Source organism: Miniopterus schreibersii, assembly GCF_964146895.1.
Source record: "Miniopterus schreibersii genome assembly, chromosome: 21".
NCBI classification, from domain to species: Eukaryota; Metazoa; Chordata; class Mammalia; order Chiroptera; family Miniopteridae; genus Miniopterus; species Miniopterus schreibersii.
Window position 1 is genome coordinate 13,718,281 of NC_138123.1, and position 25,640 is coordinate 13,743,920.

The window sequence follows — 25,640 nt, forward strand, 5'->3', positions numbered from 1 at the left end:
CTTGGGAAAGTTATGAAAGTATCTGAGCTGCAGAAAGGAATGATAATTGTTCCCATATCATAAGGTTAAATGAGGAGTTAAGGAGCTCATATGAGAGTAACTGTAATTTATTGTTCAAACTGGGAACGCTTTAGAGAGTGAAAGGCAGTGCAATTAGTAATTATGTTGGCAAAACCAGAGTAAATGAGGACCCTCTCGGGCAAACCACAAGGTCCGGTCGCCCTGTTCACACACGTCAGGTGCTAGGCCAGCGCCTGTGTAAACCAAGGGCTGACTGTGTGCTATCATTATGTTCACCGCATGAGGTGATTAGGGATTTCCAAATATGGGACTTCATAATGGGATTCAGCAGAGAAGTGGATTCACCTAACAGAAATTCACTTTACCATCAGCCGTCCCAAAGCGTCTATTCTATAAAGGAAGAGACAGGCATCTGTTGCGAGTTCTTGTCACTGTGGTAAAACATAACTGCTTATTTCCTTGTAACTAAATACCCTCACCTTCTAGGGAAGCCAAACATCCATTTCTATGCCTTAAGTTTATCAGTGGAGCCAGTTTTAATATGTGCTCGTCACATAGCTCAGCACTGGCACCTGCAGCAAGTATCAGTGGCACGAGTGCCCAACAGTGGTCCCACTATTTGCAAAGTCAAACCACAGAAGGCAAATAACGAAGAGAAGCACCCCCTTCCTTGTATCATCCATCGGGACAGGGCCGGTGTGGCTCACCTCCGGGAAGCCCGCTGTCTCCGCCGGGCTCGGCGGCACCGTTCCTCTCGCTGGCTGCCACCGCCTTGGAGGTGCTGATGGATTCCAACAGGGAGATAAACTCCAGGAAGTTGGATTCGTTGGGCGTTTGTCCCTCCTTCGCCTCGAGGTCAGATTTGGAAGTGGGCATTGCTTTCTCTTTATCGTTAGCAATTTCTGCGGAACTTTTGCTCAGGAAGACGTCAGTCCCGCTGTCCATGCTGAGGACCCGGGCGTGTCTCTTCTCGTGGCCGCTCTTACAAGACAGTGGGCCAAGGCTGGCCTGGCCCTCCTTTCCCGGCTCACCCTCGGGGGCCACCGTGGGTGTGCGTGGGGGGGCTGTCTCGCAGTGGTCTCCCCGGGAAGGACCTAGGGGCTCTGTGGCGTTTGCCCCCTCCCCAGACTCGTAGCCAGCACACTGAGCGGAGGGGGCCTCCACCACCCGTCTCTCCGGAGTCCTCTGATTCCCACTGCCCTCGGGACACATGATGGCTCCTCCCCTGTCCTCAGACAGCTCGAGGGTAATGACAGGAATTCTCTGCTCCACGTTTGGGGTGCTAGTGCCCCCTGGGGTGGCTGGCTCAGCACCAGACTGTAAACCTGTTCTCTCGGTGCCAACCACCTTCAGGTGGAGTGAGCTCTCCAAGTCTGTCATGGAGCCCGGGGCACTGCTCATGGTGATGACGATTTTAATGGGTTCGTGCAGACTCAGTGGGTCTCCAGGCTGAGAAGTATCTATAAGAGTCACGGCCACCTCACTCTCTGAGTAGTCCGCTTGCTGGGTCAAGGGCGGGTGCACCTGCTGGGAGGCGTCCACCTGCTGGGAGGCGTCCACCCGCTGGGAGGCATCCGCCGGCTCCTGCCCGGGTTGGACGATGACGGTGTTACACTGGGGCCAGCTGCTGCTCAGGCTGTCCTGAGGTGACCTGCTTTGCAACTGTTCCCTTACGGAGCCCTGGGCATAATTCACGGGCTCTGGGGTCAGGACTGAATTCTCGCTTCCCCAGGGCTGGAAGGAAACACCTGTTTTCAGCAAGTCGTACTGAGACAGGGACAGGTGTGGCAAGGTCTTCAAGGTGCCTCTCTCCACCAGGCCGCCCTCGGACCGGTGGCGAAGAGGCTGCCCCTTGCCTCCTCCGCCCTTCCCTTTGTCATGTTTTCCTGGTTTTGTTGGGATTGCCGGTGTGGTCACAGTTTCTGGCACATACGCTTTAGAAGCACGTGAGCTCTCTGTTTTGACACCAGGTGAGGGAGATGACACTGGTGCTACCAGGTGGTCTTCTGCCAGAATGACACCTGCCACCAACAACAACAGCAACTTTATCAGCATTCGGAAGGGATAAATAATGGCCCAGACCCAGACCTAATACCAACAAAACTAAATTAGCACCAGGGACCAAAGCGATTGGATGCTGAATTGAAAAACACCACCCCCACTCGAAATCTCTATATTTAAAATAATAGTTCAGACTCTGTTTTAGCTTCTGCTGTTTTGTGGCCTGGGGAGGCCACATGCTTGGATCTGCTATTTAGTGGCTACATTACCTTGGGCAAGTTTCTGCATCCCTCTAAACCAAGATCCTCAGCTGTGGCAGGTGTGACATTTTGGAGCAGGTAACTCACGCCTGCGCGGTCCAGCGCATTGCAGGATGTTTAGCAGCATCCCTGGCCTCTGCTTACGGATGCCGCAGCAACTCTGCCCTCAGTCATGACGATGAGAAATGCCTGAGACATTGTCAGGTGTGCCCAGGGGAGCAAAGCCCTTCCATTGAGACCAGGGCTCTAGCCTCACCCTCCTTATCTGTAAAATGGGGATGTATAGGATGGACGAGGCACTGGGCTTGTTGGCACCTTGATCTGAGGACAATAATAACCTCGCACTTCTGATGTGATTCATGCATTTTTAAAACATTTAAAAATGCATCTGTGAGCAGCATCCACTTTTCATGGCAGCTGAAATGAGCCCTGTCTTCCCAGCTTCCCTGTGTCTGCTGGTGACCCCGCCATTCCCAAGCCTCCCAGGCCGGAAACCTTCCCCGGCCTACGGCCATTCAGTCGGTAAGTGCCCTCAGTTTTTCCTTCACTTCTATCGTGACGTGTATTCTCGGGGGTCCGGGGGTCCGAAAAGCCACAGGGAAAACGGGATAAAACACTTGTCATTTACTTCTCATGTCCCTTGAACAGTGGAGAGGAAATTAAGTAACACAACTCTTGAAGTAATATAAAATATCACCTTATGATCAAAACAAATGGGCATCTTAGGGAAAAGAATGAAAAGCTTAAGAGGTAATGTATTTTTTAAATTAACCCTTGCCATAGGTGGATTCAGCCCGTGGCCTGGGTCCCAGGGGGCAGTGCCCGGAGCAGGCGGGGAACATCCTCGCTCCGCTCTGCCTTCGGGCTCGTTGGTAAAAATAACTTGGAGCCCCCGCCCAACATGCTGCAGCCAACGCTGCTGTGAACTTCGTGTGTAAGTAACTAAAACACCTGCAACCCAACTAACGCACACGTCATTTCAGGAGTAGTAACACAGACAAAATGATCTGAATATTCCTTTATGAATTATTGTCCGTGGAATTTATCCGAGTGATGAAAAAGAAGGTTCATTTAGGTTTTCAGGCCATGATGCTAATTTCAGCTGTTTTCCAGAAAATAAAATTTGACACTATTTTCAAGTTTTATATCGAGCGTGAATTTCTCTTTGTAGAGGTACTGGAAAAAACAGTTACAGAGGCAAGAAGGGGTTAACTTAGGCCTCGCAATGGTCTTTTCTAAATCTTCTGAAGGAATAATAAGAAAATTAAATGAAAACTTAGTAAAGAAGTAAAACAAAAATTGGGGCGGGGGGAATAAAAGAAAGTTCCCAGAAAAAAAAAAGTGTAACTGGAAAGAAAAGCTGATACGCAGAATGTGCTATCAGTTCCTGTCGTTTTTCAAGTCTGTATGCCGATGATAAACTTATTCCACTTTAGACCTGCTATTATGAGCCATGTGAAATGAGGACCAGACTGGAGAAAGGACAATGAAGTATGACCCATAAAATGTCAGTTTGAATGGAGACATGACATACAACTTCTGATGACAAGTAAAATTAAGAGTAAAATAAATGAAGTTAAAGTATAACTATGTGGTCTCAGGTATACTTCTTATTTCCAACTCTTTCACTGGGATTCTGTTTTGCAAAACTCTTTTTTATTTCTCTGAGGAAGATGCTGTGATAAAAGATTAAATGATGACAGGAGGCACCCTACCTTTGAGATCCTCCACTGTTTCCTGTGCTGGCAACTCCTGAATAAAGGAAAGAACAAAAATCAATCACGACTCAGCTCGCCGCCCGCTTCCAGGCAGCCAGCAGCCGCCGTGGCTCTAAATGACACGCGGGGGAGGGACGGTACTGTCTCCGCTCTGCTTACGCTCCCAATGACACGGACAGGAAAACAAACGCAAAAGTGTGCATCTCAGTGCAGACACCCAGCGAAGACTCCGGCCTGTGATAAAAGGGGGCCTGGAAACTAAGCAACTAAAAAGGAGACGGAATAAGGTACTACTTTACAGGACAGTGACCGGAGCCCCAAAAAATGAATCTAGAAAAGAGGTGATTTACTGATTTTCCAAGAGACAGGTGGGGTCTGAGGTGCCTCTGGAGGTGGAGCCGACTCCAGGGGAGGGAGAGCCAGGTGGAGGTCAGCCAGGGGTCCTTCCGGCCAGAGCGACAGGCCGGGCAGGTGGAGCCTGCAACACGCATCAGTGTCTCTCCCGAGGTCCAAGCCCCACCCAGGTCACTTCCTCACCCTGTGATGGGATACCCCACAAGCACAAGGGCCGGTTTACAGCTAGGTGCGTGGAAACGACAACCGCAAGCAGACGCCCGTTCTGGGTGCGATCACTCCCCAGCCCACGAGGGAGAGGAACAGGGGCCCCACACTGACCAGCAGCCCGGAGGAGTGGTGGGAGTTGATGCTGGGCCCTCGGGAGCTGCAGCGCAGGGGGGGCGTAGAGCAGTTCTGAGTGGCCTGCCCCTTCCTGCCGTCGCTGGTGGGCCTGTCGTTGCTGATCCAAGCGGAGAAACACAGAAGCAGTGAAATCAGCAATTCGAACTATGACTCGTTCGGCATTAGTCCCCAGACAATTTTCCCCCTAGGTTCCATTTCATCATCATCACTGTGTACAAATCATGTTTTTAAGAGGATAATAAACATTACTTTAAAATAGGACACGTCTTAAGGAACAACCAGAAATCAGGGCAAGAACAGAGGCAGCGATGCTGACCCGAGAATCCCTCTCAATATTTCGGGTCTATGCGATTGATGACTTTTACATTAACAAACACAAACGTTCCTTTAGAAAGCACTCTGGCAGGCGCCAGCGTGACAGGAAAGAGAAATACTGAAGTGAAACACGCTGCTGAAAGGGATCCCGGAGCAAGGTTTAGGGTCAGGGTAACACTCCCGAGCCCAGCCTGATTCCCAGGGTGGGCTGTGCGTGGGTGCCCGCGTCCATGTTTGCATCCGCCTGCACTGACACATTGCCACAGGCCACTGGTGAATGAGGGGAGAATTTAAGCGTTTCAATCAAAACGAAAACACTGAGGTTATGAGCTGATGCACTGATCAGCGGTGTTACCTTGCGGGCTTGTGGTTTGGGGTGTGCTCGCTGCGGGCCCCCCTGTTTTCACTTGGCTTTTCTTTCTTCCTCGGGGGCTGCTGCTGGATGGCTTCTCCTTTATCAAACATGAGGTGGAGGCGATAGCTGACCAGCTTGATTATTGCGAAGAATGTAGTCACCGAGCTGCAGTAAAGAAACACGGTGATGGCGTTCGGAGGAAAAGCCTGAGGAGAGAGAAGGAAGGAGAAAGTCACTCGCTTAGAGGATTATCTTTGCTTTAAATCTGAAGCATCTTCGGACTATTTGTTTAGCATACATTGGGCAAGATTTCAAATGACCGGTTTTATTACTTTTCCTGTTTGCAGTGCCTGAGGGGAAAGAGCTGCCACCTGTGTCTCTTTTTAAGTCTTTCTAGCTCCTCAGGTTCAGGTACAGTAGGTGCTGCGCCGATGACCGGCATGTGCGTGGCAGGCGGGGGCCCCACAGACAGTGGAGACATAACTGCGCGCCTCCCCGCCTCCGCCAGCTCTCGTCCACACCGAACCGGCGCCTCTGTCTCAAGGGCAGAGGGAGGCCTTCGGACGCTGTTTCCTTCATCAAAACACAGGAGGCCTATGGAGGGCAGAGGGAAAGAGGAAGGTGCCCTTCCTGGGCTCCCACTGGGTTCACACCGTCAGGCCGTGGGCTCCCAGGAGAAGGGGCGACGCAGGCAGAGGCCACGAAAGGGTGGGCTGCTTCTAGAAGGGGGAGGGCTTTGTCCATCAGTGGCAAAGGATCTTAGCATTGTCCACGGAAGGTCACTGCCACCCACCCAATGCCAACAGGAGTCGCCCATCTGGGGTGCAGTAAAAGGAGAGACTTTATTCAGATAAAACGGTTTGCGAACTGGGCAAACCTGTCTTCTAGTGGAAATGTCCATGGGAATAGACTAACACCTGTCATATAAAAACTGCATTCCAAAGCTGTTTGAATTATAATGAAACTAGGGCTTCACGGCGCTCCAGTCGGGAGGGGTAGCAGCGAGAGTGCTCGCTAATGTTCCACGTGCTCCCCTACAGCTCCAGCCTCCCCTGCAGACAGGCTGGGGCCACATGATTTCTTTTGGCCGGTAGAGCTATGAGCAGAAGTGGCCGGTGTCCCTCCTACGCCTAGACAGCCCTGAGCTAGGTGCCTCCTCCACCCCTCTTCTCTGCTTTAGTTGGTGATCTCAGAGGCCCTGCTTTCCAGACGTCCCCTCTACAAGATGACGGAGCTCCCCTCAGCCTGGGTGCCTGGTGACCGTGGACACGGCCCTCTTGACCTGAGATGGGCATAAACTAGGAGTGAGAAATACGCCTGTGATTCATTAACCACTGAGAATCGGGGTTTCCCCCCATGGCAGCCATCGTTGCTCAGCCTAATTAATACTGGGAGTTCCATTTCCATGGGAAGCTTCCATTTGAATTAGATTAGAGGTAAATCGGGGGGGGGGGGGGCAAAAAACCTAAGGCATTAGGAAGAGAATGTTCTGGAAAAGGGCGAGAGAGAAAATATTATACGTGGATACTGGGAAGATTCATTTGGAAAACCACTGACTTGCCACAATAAGAGATACGACTTTTTAGTTTACCCTCAGACTGCGGACCACAGCGCTGGCCTAGTAACGCTGACGCTGGGAAGGAAAGGAGTCAGAATGTGAAGTGAACTGAGGGTCAGCATCTAGTTTGCAGGTGAGAGCAGGTCGCTGTGTCATCCTCTGGGAGGAAGCACCTGACACTTCATCCCGCCCCCCAAAAGCCCACACAGCCCTCCAGGCCCCAGTGAGAGACAGATTTTACTGAAAACACCCAGGGAAAGAGGGAAGGTTTTATAGCATGCTACACAGGCCACGTTACTCCTCCCCAAATTCCCTGCTCTCGTGATTCCTTTGGAAACCCCCCTTCCTAGGCCCTGAATCCAGCATCCTCCCGGCACCCCCCCTCCGGGTCACGTAGCTAAGCTCTGCACAGGCTCCTCCCAGTCCACATTGCCAAGGACATCACCACCGAAAATTACCCCGAAGGCCGGTTCACTGCCAACACCATGATTCTCAGTCAACAAAAGGTCTCCAGCTTCTAGAATGTTCTCTCCTTATTAGTGTGAAGCGGGAAGAGGAGGAGAGTTTGGGAAGGAGTGTGTCACGGATGAGCAGTTTTAAATTTGTTATTAATTTATATCACAGATCCTCCCCCCCAAATATAAGGTATATTCGGATTTTGAATATTTATTTGTTCTAAGGAAAATCATAGCTTTTCCATGTTTCTATAAACTTATCATTTTAACACATTTGAATTATGAGAAGGCAACATTTTCCAAAGTTATATTGTTGGCCCTGGCTGGTGTGGCCCAGTGGTTAGAGTGTTGGCCCTGCACCGAAGGGTGGAGGGTTCGATTCTTGGTCAAGGGCATGTACCTGGGTTGCAGGTTCAATCCCCGGCCCCTGTCAGGGCACACGCAGGACGCAACCAATCGATGTGTCTCTCTCACACGAATGTCTCTCTCCCCCCCTCCCTTCCACTCTCTCTAAAACGCAATGGAAAACATATCCTCGGATGAATAAAAAAAAATTGTATCCTTGGCCAAAGAAAAGCTAGACGTCTGCGGACCCATTATTAAGGCTACTGCTGGTATAACCATGCATTTGACCAAACTTTCTCTAACAAAGTGTCAAGGAAAACGACAAGCTGTTACCTACTCCGCAGTTACAAGTATGACAGTCATTTGCATTTCTCAGGATTGGGCGTCATTTAGAAGAGCCCGTGGTGTGAACACGGAAACACGATTCAGTGTCCTCTCCACGGGACCCAGCTGCTCCTTGAGGCTCACAGCTCAGCCTCTCGCTCAGCCATCTCTCTTCTGTTCTGAACTTTCCGTTGTGACAAAATATACACAATGTGACACTTAGCATCTTAGCCATTTCTAAGTGTCCAGTTCGGTGGCATTAGGTACGGTCATGTGGGTTTCCAGCCATGACCACCGTCCATCTCCAGAACGGTTCCATCTTCCCAAACTGAAACTCGGACCCCATTAAGCACTCACTCCTCATTCCCTCCCCGGCCCTGGCACCCACCCTTCTGTCTCTAGGGATCTGACTCCTCTACACACCTCATGTAGGTGAGAATCACACAGTATTTGTCCCTTTGTGACAGGGTCACTTCCCTTAGCACAAGGCTCCTCCGTGGAGTATCGTGTCTGGATCTCCCTCCTTCGTCAGACTGAGCAATGCTGACCGCGTGTATGTAGCTCATTCTGCTTATCCAGTCATCCGTCGGTAGACATCTGGGTGGCTTCAGTCCTTTGGTCACTGTGGATAATGCTGCTAAGACTAAGGGTGTGCAGACATCTCTTCCAGACCCTCCTTTCCATCTTTTCTGGACACACTCTGACGTGGAACTGCTGCGTCACACAGTAATTCTGTTTAATTTACTGAGGAACCACTGCACTGTTCTGCATCGTGGCTGCACCATTTTACACCACTCTGGTTTTTAACTTCGGGCTTATTAATAACGTATGGGTTATTACTTTCCATCTCTTCAGTAGCCTGGAGAGATCAATACTGGCTGCCTGAGGACCAGCTATAAATAGCACGGTTCCCGGTGAGAGTAAACCGCTTCGGAGGGCAGACCTGAAGAAGGCCACTCCTGGGGTTCAACCTTTATTGATGTATTTTCCATAAAGATCCTTCAGCAAGACTTCTGGAAGTGATTATGATCATTTTGAACATGAAGAAGCTGAAGTTAAGTGGGTCAAACTACAGAGTTGACAAGGACACACATCTCCTCTCACCTGGAAGTTACCTATCCAGCCACTTCAATGACCCAATGGAGAAAGAAGACGTTCTCAACGCCTCTGGGCAGTCAAAACCCAGCACTGTTAGCGGGAGTCAACTCCACCCCCGCCTCGGCTTCCAGGAGGGAGGATCTTCCTTCTACCTGCCGGCCACTCTGTGCTGACTCACTCCTTGCTGATTTCTGACGGGTGTTCTGAGGGCCAGGCACTGGGCACGCCTTCCTCACGCCTCCTTCCTCTCTCAGGAGCCGGCTGGGCCGAGGGCGTGTGTGTCTGGGCGGCATCTCCTTGCTGTACGGCCTCCCAAGTCAGGCCCAGGTCAGAGGCCGAGGCCTTCCACCCTGCGCCTGACCAGGTGGGTGAGTCTCGCTCACAACTAGGGAGTCCAGCTACCTGCGGAGACAGGTCACATTCCCACATAACAGCTTCGTTTGCAAAAAGGTGATATTTGAGCTCCATCTGCTGACTCTTGTCTCCCTCACGTGGCTGAGAGAAGGGAGGTGCTCTTCACTGGGCATGGAGTCTCTGCAGAAGTTCATGCACGTGACTGGAGGGGAGCCTCTCCAGGCATCCGCTGGAAGCTTTGTGCTCCTGATCTAGGGATGATCCATTTACATAGCGCATAATAAGCTAATAAATTTGGTTTCCTAGACCACAGCATAAATTAGAAGGGAAAGTGAGAAATGAATAAAATAAGCATAATAATACAATAAGACGTGATAAGTGACAGCTTAAATGGTATTGTAAAAGTTAAAAAAACAACAACAATGACAAAGCAAGTCACCTGTGTGGTCATTTTCTGAGACACAAAAAAGCCACAGTCACCTCTGAGGACATCATTACAAAGCCATAATAAGATAGCTAGAAACACAAGGAAAACATTCAATATTCAATATAGTGTTAGAGAAGTCAAGGGATGTAAAACTCTTCCATCAATGTGGTTATAGTAAATTGAGTTTTCCTGCTTCAAGTACTTTGGAAAACGTATTTACTCAGAACATGTGGCCTAGGAAATGAGGCATTAATCTGTCCAGCGTAACGCGTGTGCTGGCTCTGGACACTTAGGTCGCCATTGTGGGCACTGGGAAGACTGCTGGGCGCCGAGCGTGCCCTCTGGCCGGGAGAGCTGTCTGAGGTGGGCATTCATGCTGCACAGGGCAGACACAGGCTGGGAGCCTCCTCGCTCACATTCCTGGAAGCTTGACCAGTTCTATGACTGTCAGAAGATTCTAGATTATTCCCAAAAGACGGTGCAGACTGCACAGTTGGAGCTGTCTTATCTGCTTCAGAGATAAGAGAGGTCCCAGTCTGTTCATCCATTTTGTCAAATTAGATGAACTTTGTCCATCCAGCCAGCCTTTCTCCACTCACACCCCCCAGGGTAAGTGCTGAGTGTTTATCTGTCAAGGTCTGCGTCCCAATGACTCATGCAAGCAGGACTCTTGATTCCTACGTGAGTAAACTACAGTCCCTGAGGGGCTGGGAACAGGTCTCTACACCAAACATCAGGCCACAGATTGAGAAGGACAATCGCTTCTCCGAAGTGATACATGTGAAAGAAGTTACAGGTTTTCAGATCCTGTGATAGCTCATTATATAGTTCATGAATTTCCTTTAAAGATAAACACATTTAGGATTTTCTCAGAAAATTGAGAACTTCTGGTTATCTACTGAGACCCCAAATGGGCTCAGCGGCAGTTTGGGCCCCAGGTGGACACAGGCAATAGTGTACAGAAGGCCTGGGGGGGGGGGGGGTCCAGGGTGGAGGGAATCAATGGAGGAGAAAAAGGGGACATCTGTAATACTTTCAACAATAAAGATAAATTTTAAAAAAAACAACTCCTGGAGGCAGTCATGTGAGAGCGTGTGCTGACCAGTATAGAACCGCCTGACAATGCAGCAGGGAGCCCTCAACGCAGTTCCCTTTAGAACAGGCCAGCCTTGCAGATGTGCTTTACAATGATGAGGCTCACGTGATCAAGAAATTGGACTGGTTCCCAAAAGACAGCCCTATTAGCACTTCTCTCTTGCAAAGTAAGACAAACGAAAAGGAGAAATGCTGCTTCCTCCTAGGCTTGCTACTGGGCTTTCTCTGGGTCTGCTGTCTGCTTCTCATTAGCTCTTCTTGGTTGCTCTGAGCTCTTTCTTTCTTTGCACCTTTCATGGGGGAAGCACTGGATAGAGAAGTGAAAGGCATGTGTTTGGATCGTCGGGAGAGTGCTACAGGGACTAAGATGGCAAAGTAGCCAAAGGTGGGAGAGGTGGATTTGAGGTGGCTCATTAGAATGAGAATCTTTGCTCCTAAATGCTTTAGAAACTATTTAGAAAGTTGGTACCTGCCATTATCCAACCCGCCCCCCCGCCCCTGAAGAATATCGAGCGGACAGCTCAGTCAACGAACGCTTAGTGTAATCAAGAAATCTGGATTTGTGCGTCTTTGACTTCAGACAGTCATGATAAGAGTTAACATTTTATCTACACTTGTAATGTACACTGAGATAAACAGGATGGATCAATCAGTAAGCTCATAAAGGCAAAGTGACGTCAACCTCAATGCAATAAGCTCAATCATACATTTGTACTGACAGTGAGTCTGAATATCACTGAATATAACGTCATGTGTTTCCTAACAGAAAATGTGTTGTTTAGAATTAAAAATGAGGATTCAATAATGTGAATGTTATCAAATATAAACTATACCTGATCAATGCTATGTTTAGCACATGTATAAATTTAAAGTTATATGTTCATTTTTCATAAGGAATTTTAGAAGTACTTCTGACTTGACAAAGCCACTAACTTAGGACTAGAAGGTCTGAGTTCATTGTCAAAAGCCCCTTGACTGTGTTTTTAAGTTCCCTCAAAACCAAATGCTATAGAAAATGTTTAGTGTCATAAAATGTTAAACATGTCTCAGTATTTAAATGCAATGAATTATAATATCACATTTCTTATTTTTAAGCAGCAGTGCTCAAAATCAATTACATGGAAAGACTAAAATCAGTCAGTAAAAATGCTAAAAGGAGACAAAACAAGCAGAAGCTGCAGTGCTGAGTCAGGAAGGGCAGGGTGGCACCGTCAAGGTGGCAGGGCCCCTGGGAGGCTGAGCTGGCAGGGACCCTGTTCAGTCCCTATGTCCGCCAGCAGATTTTGCATCCTTCCTATTGCCTGGCCTGCTTTTTATAAGAAACTGGATGTTGGTCTGTCTCAGACTCCTTCTTCCCAATTGTAAGTGCCTTTAGCTTGATTCCTCCATGGGCCAACCCTACCAAGGGCTGTCCAGTGGGTTTCTGGTCCTTCCCACTCAATAGTTCTGTTGGCAATGGAGGTCCAACAATTTCTCATTGCACAAGACATTCAGCATCTCTGGACCCCACTCTTTAAATGCAATTGTGACATTTAATTTAAATGTCACTGTGATAAACTCATTGAGATGAACCCAAAAGTGTTCCAAAACTTGCCAATGCCCCAAATCTAGAACAATTTTGCCTCCTGAACTATAATGCACACGTGTAGGTATGATCACACTGCAGCAAAGGCCACTAGAGTCATGGACATCACCTACTGACATTAGGTCATGAGCACCCTCATTCCCTTAGCCTAGAGTTTCTCAACCTCTATGGACATCTTGGGCTGGATAATTCTCTTTTGTTGTGGGACTGTCCTGTGCACCGCAGGATGTTTAGTACTAGCCCTGGCCTCTACACACAAGCAACCCTTCCAGTGTAACAACCAGACTTGACCCCCCCATACACACACCTGTAAGTGTGTATGTGACTGCTTTGTACCAAATACAAGGGCCAAAAACATAGTCCCTATATGCACAGGGTTCAAAGTCGAGGTAGATGAGCAGACAGTTACGGGATAGAGTAGCAGGTGCTATAGCTCTGGTAAGCTGAGGTGAGCCTAACTCAGACCCAGGGATGGGGCACGGGGCCAAGGAAAACATTTCCGAGAAAGCAGGCGTCTGTGAGAACCGTGGAAGATGCGGAGAAAGCCAGGCAGAAGGCGCTGCACGTGGAAGCACGGGGGGGTCCAGGAGGTGCAAACGTTTCACAATCACACGGGGGGCATGCCAAGTGGGAGGACAGTGATACCACACGAGAGGCCTCATGCACAATAGGCTTCGCCGTGAAGAAAGAGCACAGGAAGCGCGTAAGCATGGAAGTGAGAAGCTGGCATCCGCATTTTACAAGATCCTTAGTGTGGAAGGGACTCTGGACACAGGCGTGTGACTGGCCATGAGGAGACCAGCAGGGTCGACCTACTTTACCAAGCTCTGTGGAGTCTAATGAAATCACCATGTGAAGCCCAGTGTGCAACATGAACTGAGATTTTCCATAAAATCTCTTTAAAAACTGTGAAGTGTGATATAACTAGATATAGGCTACTGCTCCTGCTCTCCTGTGTCAGCCTTAGAAACCCCAAAGACTCTTCTACGAGAAACGTCTGTGAGCATCGAGACCAAGAGCAGGAGTGTTGGAATAAATGAACAATCTTGCAATGACTGTGGAAGGAGTTCCCAGATGGTGAGCTGCTATAATTTTTATTTTAAAAAGTTATTATTTGTGGAAAACACTATGGCGGTGCCTCAAAAAGTTAAATATAGAATAACCATATGATCCAGCAATTCCGCTTCAGTGACCAAGCTTAACACCAACAGCGGGGCTACGCTGAGGACACATTACTTAGGTGGTACTCGTGACAAAAAATGCATCATCACACATCTAATCACAAGGAAATGATCCAAAAAAATCAAATTAAGGAACATTCTGAAAACAACTTTCAATGCCACCAAAAAAAACAAAAGGCCTGATAAACCTGTTCTGGTATGAAGAATAAGAGGTGATCCAGAAAAAGGACCCAGGAAAACAAAGCAAAACGCCTGCACTCCGTAGGGTATTAGGGGATGACAGGGGAAATCTGATGGAAACCAAGAGACAACAGCACTCTACCCATGATCATTTGTGTGCGTGATAATTATGGGAGAGAAAGTCCTGGTCCTTAAGAGACACCTGCTGAAGAGGAAAGTGCCCTGATGTCTGAAACTTACTGTGAAATGATACAGCAAAATAAAAAATGTATAGTGATAAAGCAGGTGCGGCAAAGTGCTAAAAACTGGCGAATCTCAGTGAAGGGCGTACATTATTCATTGTGCTATTTTTGCAATTTTTTGTAGAGTAGAAATTTTTCAAAAATAAAAATTGGGGCCCGGCCGGGCGTGGCTCAGCGGTTGAGCGTCGACCTAGGATCCAGGCGATCGGGGTTCGATTCCCGGTCAGGGCACATGGCCAGGTTGTGGGCTGCAGCCGATCAATGACTCTTGCATCATTGATGTTTCTCTCTCTCTCTCTCTCCCTCTCCTTCCTCTCTGTGAAATCAATAAAAATCTATTTAAAAAATAAATAAATAATAAAATAAAATAAAATAAAAATTGGGGGGAGGGATAAAAAAAAGAAATATCCTACTTCAAACTGACAAATAAAATGACCTATCAATGTGTCTCACTGTACAGAGAATTTAGTCCAAATGCCTCATGGTCTACCCATCTTTGCCCGGCTAATGCCTAATTATTCGTCAGGCCTCAGATCAAAAGTTATTTCATCCAGGAAGCCTCCCCTAAATGCCAGAGCCAGGATGGGGTCTCCCATCTTTACAATATGGCACCTCATACTTCCCCTAAGAGTCACCGTGTTATTTATGTCCGTTTATCAGCCATCTTCATAACAAGAGACGCCAATCCATCTTTTGCCTGTTGTTTCCCCAATATTCTGAGGGACCCCGGGCACTGAGTCTGCTGTCATAGACACAAGTGCTGTCCAACAAATGTGTCCAGTTGTTCCTGGGCACACAGTAGGATTGCACTTTCCTCTCCCTTTGGAGTTAGGTGTGGCCATGCAACTTGCCCTGAAAAAGAAGCCTGAGTGCAAGGGATATTTGCCCTTTCCAGGCAGTAACTTCAAGAGCTAGTCACGGCCCTCACACGCTCTACCTCCACCACTGTGACTGGCGGTGTTCAACCCAGGTCATGGGTGAGGACAATGGGGAGCAGAGCCCCTAGCCACCCCAACACGGAGGTTCTATCCACCTACATGCCTACAATGAGCAGGAGCCCTGCTAGCCATACCCAGCCCCCATGGACCACGTTAGACATATAATATGAATAAATAAGCTTGATAAAGCAAAAGGGATCTTGAGCTTAATTGTTACATCAGCACAAACCAGCAGTTTAAAAGTCATCTGAAAACCTAAAGATCCTTCATATAAGTTACCCTTTGCTCACACGGTGAAATACTATGTAGACATGAAAAAATAATGAAGTGGCTCTTTGTATAATGATCTCCAAGATGGTCCTAAACCAAAAACACAAGGATATGCACTCACAAACGACTGTGTGTGTCTATAACAAACTATTCCAAAGAGCCAGGATAGGACAGATATTAGATTCCAAGCAACTCCTCCAACGGACACATCCGGAAACTTCTAAATGGGGTATAAAAATTAGTTACCTGACCCTAAAACCCCTCACCCAAAATGAGCATGGAACAGAGTCCAGAACGAGAGGATCTGTGAAGACTCTTGGAGGAGACCACTGGTTTTTGGTGCCTCCTGTGTCTCTCCAACAGTCAAGAGAGAAAGCTTCAGTGGGGCCACTCAGAGACTTCATGTGACTCCCCCACAGTCTGGATGGGAGTGGGGAGCACGGCAGACTGGTGTCTAATTCCTTCCCAGAAGAGCCAGAAGGCTAGAGACTGCTGGCTAGCTGCTCTGCTGGAGGGCCCAGGGAGACATAGCAATGTCGGCTGTGGCCGGCCCTCCCAGAGTCTGTGGGAGGGAGAATGTGGGTGAGAGTCCGCAGGAGTTTGCTTTAGGTAATGTCTGAAGCAGAGGGGACAACGGCAGAAGGAAGCCGGAGTGGACACCAAATTCCACGGGACTGCGGAAGGACCAGGGGAAGAGAGACACGGAGCCCTGGGCCAGGAGACTGCAGGTGGGACAGCGCTGGCAGGAACAGGGTCCCCGAAGGACATGCCGAAGGACCTCAGCAGAGAGGCAGCTGGGACGGCATGCTGCACCTCGGGAGCCCAGAGCCGGCCCCCCACCGGGCGAATCTGCAAAGACCTTCCCTGCTCCTCAATGTCGAGTGCGTGGAAACGTGAGCCAACGTGCGAGGGAGGATGGCGGGAAAGTCCAGGCATCCTCATACCCCACCTGCCCGCAGAGACGACTGAATGACAGAAGCTGCGGTTCTTAAGTGGAACTGGACGTTCTGAAACCCGAATCAAGCCTGCGTTTTGTTTTAAAGCAACTACGGGACTTGTCTCACCCGTGACCTGAAGTCACGGGGCTTGGATACGTTTTTATCTACAGAGCACAGCAAAAAGGCTGGGTGACAAAGAGGCTGCTTAGTCATTAAACTTCCCTCACATCAAACTCCCCATAAGTATAAATGTCACCGGGAGAACGCACGAGACACTGTGCTCATTGCCTCTCAAGGGAGGTACCAGAGACGAGCGTGGGAGGAATGTCACTTGTCACCGATGCTCTCTTGCACAGTTTCGGTTTTTGCCTCTTCTCACCACTGTGCAGGACTCAGATGCCACGTCGTGAAACTACCTGTGTTTGAGGTGCCGTGGCTGAGGGGTAAGATCTCCACTGCTCAGCCCTGATCCTGGTTAGGTGACAACGTACCGTGTGTCCTTCCGCAGGTTAACCAACCACTCTGTGCCAGTGTCATCAACTGTACAGGGAGGGGATCAGGCTGGTGCCCGCCTGGTTGCTGTGAGGAAAAGGGGATCTAGCTAATAAAGAATTTTAACAACTGAGCCCGGTGTACGTGGCCATGAGCGCTGGCTGTTATTATTACCTAGTCCAATAAATGATAAGAAGTTAAAGGGAGAAATCATCCAGAAAAAAAACAGAATACCATTACGAAATAGTCCTCTTTTTCTTCCATAGGATGTAGGAAAGAGATTGAGTGTTAATTAAATGGAAATGAGGCTGGGTAATATTTAAAAGTAACCATCTGAGAGACCAAATGCTTAAAACCAGAAAACTATAATCACCTGGTATCAACTCCCATACACAGGAAATAACACCAAGGGTGTGACAGAATCAGACATGGCAACTGGAAAAGCTAACAGTGTATCTAAGAGAGCAGCATCCAAATATAACTAGTCCCGAACTGGGAGAAATCTCAAAAGCCCTGCGAGAAGTGAGGGAGGACTGGGAGACATAAATTTAACCACCAGGAAATTAGTCATGAGCTTGCAATACTAGAGCAGAAAGAAAAAACTTCACAAAGCGCTGTTTTTGGAAGGAGCTCCAGAGGCTGACATCCCAGGTCAGGGCCAGTGTTGCATCTTCTGCCACAGACATGAAAACAGCACCTGCCCACAGATGTCCACGTGTCCACATGGCAGACAACTGAGGATGCACAGGAGGAATCATGCAGAAGGGTGGCAACAGTCACTCAAGATGGAAGGTAGCAACTTGAAAAGACTGAAGATGACTGCTGAGGACGCCCCAGGGATGGAGGTCACCCCAGTACAGTGCTTACACGGAAAGCAAAGCTCTCCCTGAGCCACGCCCGGGGCACAGGCATCCGGAAGCCATCTGCTGAGCATGGCAGAGGCGCAGTGCAGCAGGCCGGGGTCGGCACCACTGTGGGAGGCCCGGGGCCAGGGAACGATGCCTTTCAGCGTCCCTGAGCTGCAGCCTCTCACCGCAAACCCCACCTGTTTCAGGCAAGTGAGGGCAGGAGCAAAGTTCAGACGTTCGCGTGAATTACGGAGAAACTGCAAAGGATCCTGCATCTCAACGTGAGAATAAATGAGGACCCGGAGGCGGAAGGAGCAGAAAACAAGGTCAGAGAAGGAAGGTAGGGATCACACCATTCAGCAGCAAAAAAAGCCTTTCTTAGGAAGAGCCTGAACACAAAGCTGGGACTGACCAGGGTGAGAGGCGACCTCTGAGGAACAGCAACATGCCCAGTGGTACAAGTAACCACAACCACGCAGACCGGTCAGGCCTGCCCTGCGAGGCTGTGCTGGCTGCACCCTGCTCAGACGCCTCCAGCTGATGGGGTCAAACAGGGGCTGACGTCCAGTCCGCAAGTCCTGAGCCAGGTGCCTTTCTGGGAAAGCCTTCTCTCCACGATTCACACAAACGCATCTTAAATGTTAGAAGTGGGAGCGGAGGGAGGGGTGGCCAAAGAAATACAAAACCTAAGGAAAAACAGTCATGCACGCAAATGGGGAGGGCTCCGGAGTGTAACAGTAACAGTGACGGCCAGGCTGCAGACAGTGCTCTCTGTGCCTGACGCTGCGCCTCTCCTCCTTCATTATAATCCAGCTACTAGAAGTGAAACAGCTGCTCACAAAGCAAGTCTCTAAGGTGGAACTAAAAAGGAACTGGAAACAGAGCGAGCCTGGCTAAAATAAAAGGAAAGGAAACACAAAGCTCCCGCCCTGCCTGGCCAGGCGTGGCTCAGCGGCTGAGCATCGACCTAGGACCCAGGAGATGGCGGTTCGATTCCCCTCAGGGCCGTGCAGGAGGCAGCCGATCAATGGCTCTCTCATCATTGATGTCTCTCTCTCTCTCTCCCTCTCCCTTCTTCTCTCTGAAATCAATAAAGATATATTTTTAAAAAGCTACAGCCCTGAAAGCAAAGACAGGCGTTCTGTGTGAAAACCGCATACAATGTAGCCCTGCATGGGGTCTTGGAGAAGGTGAAGGTTCCACCTCATTTTTTCTGGACTCAACTCTGCCTTTACTCGGGGTGACCATGCGGCCATCAGGGTCATCAGATTTCACTTCATGTGTCTTCCCTGTTTCCGGGAGTCCACATGCCCTTGTGTGGACCAGGTCAGGCAGCGCAGTGCAGCGGGGAAGCCAAAGACTTGTGTGGAAACCACAGGACCTCAGTGAAAATTCCAAATTTTACCACCTACTCTCTACATGGCCATGGGCAAGAACTCTCTCTGGACCTCAGTTGCTAAATCTATTCAATGAAACCCATTATCGCCACCTTACAGGTGATAAAACTGAAGAAGTGAAGTGACTTACACAAGGTCACCCAGTTGATTGATGAGCACCAGCCTGGCCCCGTCAAAGCTCATACAGGGTCAGAGTCATGGCTGGGTGCCCCTGTTCCGAAACTCAACGGGAACCTCTCTCAGTTATCCCAAGTGAACAAGTACACGAACACGTATAACAAATGAAAGCTTAATGTCTCTGAGGACAAATGCAGCTTTCAGCCTGTGCAAAAGAAAATGAGATTGATAATAAATCACAGTAAACTTCTTCCTAAATGATCCAAATTGGCTTAATGTTTGGGGTGTGTACTTTTGAGCATTTCTCATAAATATATTATTTACAAATGCTCATAAGTAACTTTCCACAATATCAACCAAAAAACTAAGTTAACTCTAGGGCTTAGAGATCATTAGTAATAGAATTTTAATTTACATAGTCAAAGTCCCCATCAAATTAAAAAGTGGATTCTTCCTACAGTGGAATTGTCTTGATTGAACACGTTGAAGCTAAAATTGTGCAAAACCCAGAAGAGCTCAGGGCCCCTTAAACAACAGAACTTTGAGTAAGCCCAGCTGTCAGCAAGCAGCCAGGTATCTTTTGTGGACCAAGTTCTTGTAAATTGAACAAACTAAAAAAGATGTTAACATTCACTAAAGTGCAGAAGAACGTATTTAAGCATCAAGACCTAGAGAGCAGAGTCCTCCATTGGCGGAGGAGGGTCTTTTGTTCCTAAGATCACTTTCAGAGGCCAGAGGAACAGAGCAAGAAAAGGGTAACCTGCGTTTTTAAAGATGGACAGGCGATATATTAAAAAGCAGCATGACAATAAATGCATTCACACACAATTAGTTAAAAGCACATTAGCATAAAGTTATAAAAAATTTTTGGTATAACTGTTTTGATCCAAAAATCCAACATAAAAACAAATTATTTAAGGTATCAGTTTTTCACTTTATAAACTCTTGAAATTTCACCGAAAGTTGAAAAATATCACTAAAGAGGAATTCAACTAAGAACAATTTCCTATTTAATAAGGTAGGAACCAAGCTACTCATAGAGCAAAATTAGGTAGAATGTAAGGATTCTGATCACATGCATACATCAAATCTTAAGAATCATTATGTAAAAATGACCCCGTATGTGTAGAAAAAACATCTGTAGAAATACACATTAAATGTTAATGTGGTTACTACTGATGAGATGAGAAATGAAATATATATTGCTGTCGCTCTCAGGAATTACTAAGAATACAGTCATGTAGACAATATAATGCTAGTTAGAACGGAAAGAGGTGCAGGTTGACTTTATTTCCATCAGTTTATTACATATGAGAACTAAACGCAGGGTATTCTGCTAGGTACAAGGAGAACCAAGGTAATCAACAAAGTGAAAACCATGTCCTCAGAAAGCTCAGAAGTAGAGGGAAATACACGTTCCAACAACTAAATATAAGGCAGAATTCAAAACGTTCTGTGGTACCAACAATAAACCCAGAATAGCATAAGGGCAAGAGAGAAATTAATTCTAGCTAATGGAACTGGGGAAGCCTAGACAGAGATGGCCACTCCATTGGGCTTCAAAGGATGGAGAGATTTTTAGCAAGTAAATGAGAGGAAGGAGAAAGGAAGGAAAAAAAAAAAGCCAGCTCATATTCAGCTTTCACTGTGCACCAGGTACTGTGAGAAGTGCTTTCATTAATTCATTCAACCCTCATATTAGCCCCATTATGGAGGTGCCAATAATCCTGCTTTACAGACCAGGAAGCTGAAGCTTGCTCAAGCTCACACACTGGCAGGTAGAAGAACCGAGCTGGAACCCAACCTTGTGTTCCTTGTCACTCTGCCATGCTGCCCCTCTAGGCAAAGAGAAACCACTGGAACTTACGGGCTAAGGAAAATATGATGGACAAGGTCCCAGAAGAAGGAAGACACTTGACTTTATTAAAGGACTACCATGGATAAGCCTCTATATGAAGTGCTTTTTCTATGAAAAGTTATTTATTTTTCCTGTGATATGGTCACTATCACATCCATTTTAAGGATGAAAAAACTACGGTTTAAATAGGTCATTTATCAGGTCAAACAGCTATAAGTAGCAAAAGAGAAATTTAAACCAGGTCTGAGTCCAATTCCACGTCAAGCCAGACAGATAGATGGCTTTACAAGCGGTATCTCATTTAAGCCCCAAAATAACACTGTATGTCTGGTAGTATTATTTTTCTCATCTTACAGATAAGAAACTGAAGAATCAGATAGGGTGAGTAACTTCCCCAAGGTCACAGAGCTGGTAGGAGGTGGACTCAAAATTTAACCTAGAAGCTGGGCCAGAATTCTGACCCCATGGATGAATTGCCATAAATAGAGTAAACAAGACAAATCAGAGAGAACATGGAACTCGGAATCTCTCAGCCGTGCAAAATCATCGAGATTATGATCAAATTATGTTTTGGGAATAAAATCTTCCAACAGACACATCAAAATTAGATTCTTGGCACATGTTTATAATTTCCCTTAGAAGGTCATTTATGTAGCTGATCAGCAGGCACTTGATTGTGGTAACCCTACTAACCTGTCAGGCCCCAACTAGGTGCTGTTAATATATCTTCTTACAGATTTTTTTTTACACAGTGGTGTAGAAATGGCAAGTTGGGCAACTGAACGTTGAACCTGCTTTCTCAAAGCAAAACTGGAAGGGAGGAGGGCGGGGGGATAACCAACGGCTGGAATAGGCTTTAACACTGCATGTTGCCTTTTGGTTATCCCACACGGTATCTTATACCAAACATTACCCCACGCTAAGCACCCGAGGCCTAGGGCTGTCCACCTCCAACACAGGTTCAAAGTTCCCCAGCGACAGGGGCACTCTGACTCATCCTCACAGCCAGCATCAATTCTGAATGAGTCCAAGAGGCCCCCAAAGTCCTTTCTTCTACTTTTCCCACCCGTGAGTCCCGTTCCCCCTTTCCCTGTCCCGAATTCCTGGGGACCTTCCCCATGCCACCTCCCAGGAGCCACTGCCAGGCCCTCCCTTCACGGGCGGAGCGCAGGCCGGTAGCTGTCTCCGGTCCTCCCTCGGCCCGTCTCCCGGGCGTGGGGCGCGGGCCTCCCCACTCACCAGGTGCAGGGCCAGGGGCAGCAGCAGCAGGAACAGCCACAGGTAGAGGTGGCAGCTGTTGGTGAACTTGCTGTGCTCGGGGTCGTGGTACCAGCCCCCGGTGAGCGCGGCCCACACGCCCTGGCGGAGCAGCTGCAGCACCGGGGACACCATGCCGCCTGCGCCCCGGGCGGGCGCCCCGCGCGGCCCGCTGCTGCCAGGGCCCGGGCGCGCTCGCCTCTAGCACGCGGGCCGCCGGGCCGCGCCCCCGCCGCCGCCGCCGCCCCCGCCCCCGCCGCCGTCCCCGCCGCCGCCACCTCCCTGCGCCCCGCCAGTGACGCGCGAGCCGCCCTCCTGCCGCGACCCGCGACCCGCCGCGCCGCAGCCGCCAGGCGCCGCGCGGCAGGTGCGCGCCATGTCCAGGGAGGAAGGATTTTCCCAGGGTGCCCCGCGGCGGCTGGGAGGATGCGCCGGAGGCCCCGCCCACCGCCGGGCCGCACAGCCCCTCCTGGCGGAGAGGACCCCTGAACCCCGCCAGCCTCGTCCCTGCCTCCGCTCGCTCCCTGCACCTTTTCGCCCTTTCTCCTACTGGGGGCATGTAAGGCTTAAAAATCAAGACGTCCGCAGGCATAAGCACAACCAGGGCACGCTCCCTTGCCTTTGTCTTTCTTGCCGCCTGCGCCAAAATAATTATGTAACGCAGATCGTGGCACAGGCCACTCGGGGTAACTTCTTCCCCTGAGCACCGCCCGCTCAGCCCATGCTCCTTAGGGTGCCGCTCACCCCAGATGCTCTTCTGTCTCAGCTCTACCTGCGCCTCTGGCACCCGCCTTTTTTCCTCCCTGCTCTTTCCGCCTCCTCCCCCCTTGTGGTCCTGCTTGGCAGGTAAAGAAGATAACCACTTTCCTGGGACAATTTCAGGGCCCTGGGTTAAACTACTTGTCTCTTTTTATATATTTCCTAGAGCATAATCCCAGGCACCAACCGGCTGTGTAGAGCATTGGTCTAAGTCTTTCTATACTGTTCAGGGAGGAAGGCCCATTACCAGGCATCATTGAACTAATAAACTTGAAGCTTTTCTGGTATTTTATCATTTATAGCAGATAAATTTCAGGTTCTCTTTCTGAAAGTGGGTTTTGGACAGAAAGAGACGAAAAGGAATTCATCTTCTTTAGCATGAGGACAGGAAGCCCTTGTTATTAGAAACTGATAAAGTAAATGAATCTAACATTCTCAAATAGGACAGGTTTTAGGAAAGGAAGAGATAAAAAAGGGAATTTGTCTTCCTTAGGGACCAGCAGAGGCAGCCTCTGTGACCGGGCCATGGGGAAGGACGGGATTAAAAGGCCCCAAGATCCCAAGCATGCCTTTCCTGCTCCGTGCCTGCCTCCTGGGTCTCAAACACAACCTCTTCTCTGACGTGTGCACCTGCATAGGGCCTGGCTGAGCACTGGTCTGCAGCACCATGTGCCCACGGCTGCCATGGTCAGGCTCAGTAGAGGCATGCCAGCCTTCCAATGATGAAACAAAAGGGGGGGCCCCATTCTGAGGAGCTGGTCTGGGCCATGAACTCCACTGGGTCACAGCAGATCTCACACTGTTGTGTATTCTTCCAGCCTTACCCACTCTTGCCCTGCCTCTGTCTGCAGGAATGGCCACAACGTAACAATGCTGCCGCCTGTGTTGGAAGAAAAATGTTCCCAAAGACAGTGCGACTGCTTTTTTATGTCTTCAATGCAAGAAGCCTTTTTTATGTCTTTGATGCCAGGAGCTCCATAAATGTTTAATGAATGAATGAATCAAGAAACTCTACCAGGAAGACCAGCACTAAAGATTCACGTCCATGTGCACGGGTCAAGGAGGGATGGCCATGCAATGGGTGTGTCCCTGCGCGGAAGGAGTGCCCTGGCTCATCAGTTCCTGATTCACCCGATATTTAATGAGGTCCGTCTGTGTGCCAGGCAGTTTTCTGAAGACCGAGAAAGCAAATATAAATAAAATATAGTCCTTACCATGAAGGAGTTCACAAAAGGAGACAGGCAAGTAAACAAAGACTTGCAATAAAAACTGCTGTGATATGATTGTGCACATGCAACTGTTGAGTTCACCAAGAGGATGGAGTTCACCAAGAGGATGTGGCCGCAGGCTGACCCAAGAGCTGGATCCAGGCAAGCGGAAGCTCCTTACCACCTCCACCCCACGATGCCCCACCCCCACGCTAGGAATGCACATATGTTCAGCACACCATTCCTGCACCAAGAAACACTTCAAGGTCACAGTTTGGAGAGAGCAATGTGTTACGGAGACCATCTGGACTGCTACATGACTGAACCCCGTTAACGCCTCTACATAAATTCTTAAAACTCTAGCAGATGGGTGTGGAGATCTGCTTGTCTTGTGGTGCCCAAGACAAGCCTCATATGGAAGTTCCCTTGCTTATTAATCCTGTCACCCACCAATCTGGAGTGGTCTGCCTCTTCAGCCCCTCCTGCCCTCCAGGTTTGGGGAGTAGTTTCAAATTTCACTCCGGGAACTCCCAAGGTTGTGAACCAGCATATACAGATCGTATGTGTAAGAGTGGAGGCACCGAAGAGGAGACATGGTCAAGTCAGTGACGGTAGGGTGGTGACAATGACACCCTGGACTATTAGCTCTCTGGGCAGATAAATGTAGATACTTCAGCAGGCAGATGTATGTGAGGCAGAGAAACATGGCAATTTGGAGGAAATATCAGGATAGTCGAATGTGATAGGACTGGGAAGAAAAGAATGGAACAGAAGGAAACTTAGTAACAGATAAGCAGAGCTCGGTTCTGTGGGTCATATGAAGTCCTTCGGGCCTGGTCCTGGGCAGTGGGCAGGTGTGGGAAGGCTCTAAGCATGGATGAGACATGGGCAATAGTGCAGGGGGGAGTTAAATACCTGAACCAGCGGGAATGGACATGACGCTGAGGGACTAACTAGGACCTAGGAACCAATTCCATGCCGAGATAAAAGACTCTGCTGGTTGGGGTGGCCATGCTGCCAAATTAATCACGTTATGGAATGTAGGCAGTTTAGCAGAAAAAATGATTACCCTGAGCCCGAGTTTCCTGGGGACTCGCGGTGGGGGCAGGAGAGTATGGTTCTGGAGCTTAGGCTAGGAGGGGTGTCTGAAAGAGGTACAGGCTTGGGAGAAACCAGCATAAAGTTCCACGAAAGGGAACGACAGTGTCCTAGAAGAGAATGTGGGGTAAGGAGACACAAGGACTGTGGGTGACAAAGATTAAAGGCACAGGCACAAGCAAAAAAGGAAGAGAGCAGGAGACTAAGGTGAGCCTGTTATCACCAACAAGCCGCACAGGGAGAGACC

At 48.8% G+C, this 25,640-nt stretch overlaps 1 protein-coding gene across 1 annotated transcript in view; it reads right to left on the bottom strand.

The window, feature by feature from the left end:
* The window catches only part of PCNX2 (pecanex 2), a 194,611-nt gene extending 172,144 nt beyond the window's left edge, over positions 1 to 22,467 (bottom strand). The window contains exons 1-5 of the mRNA XM_081123781.1: positions 22,311 to 22,467; positions 5,370 to 5,575; positions 4,676 to 4,796; positions 3,998 to 4,034; positions 729 to 2,042 (exon numbers count right to left, since the gene is read on the bottom strand). Coding sequence (XP_080979907.1) covers positions 729 to 2,042; positions 3,998 to 4,034; positions 4,676 to 4,796; positions 5,370 to 5,575; positions 22,311 to 22,463 — 1,831 coding nt within the window. The 5' untranslated portion in view covers positions 22,464 to 22,467. The remainder of the gene's footprint in view (positions 1 to 728; positions 2,043 to 3,997; positions 4,035 to 4,675; positions 4,797 to 5,369; positions 5,576 to 22,310) is intronic.
* Positions 22,468 to 25,640: the final 3,173 nt, after the last annotated feature.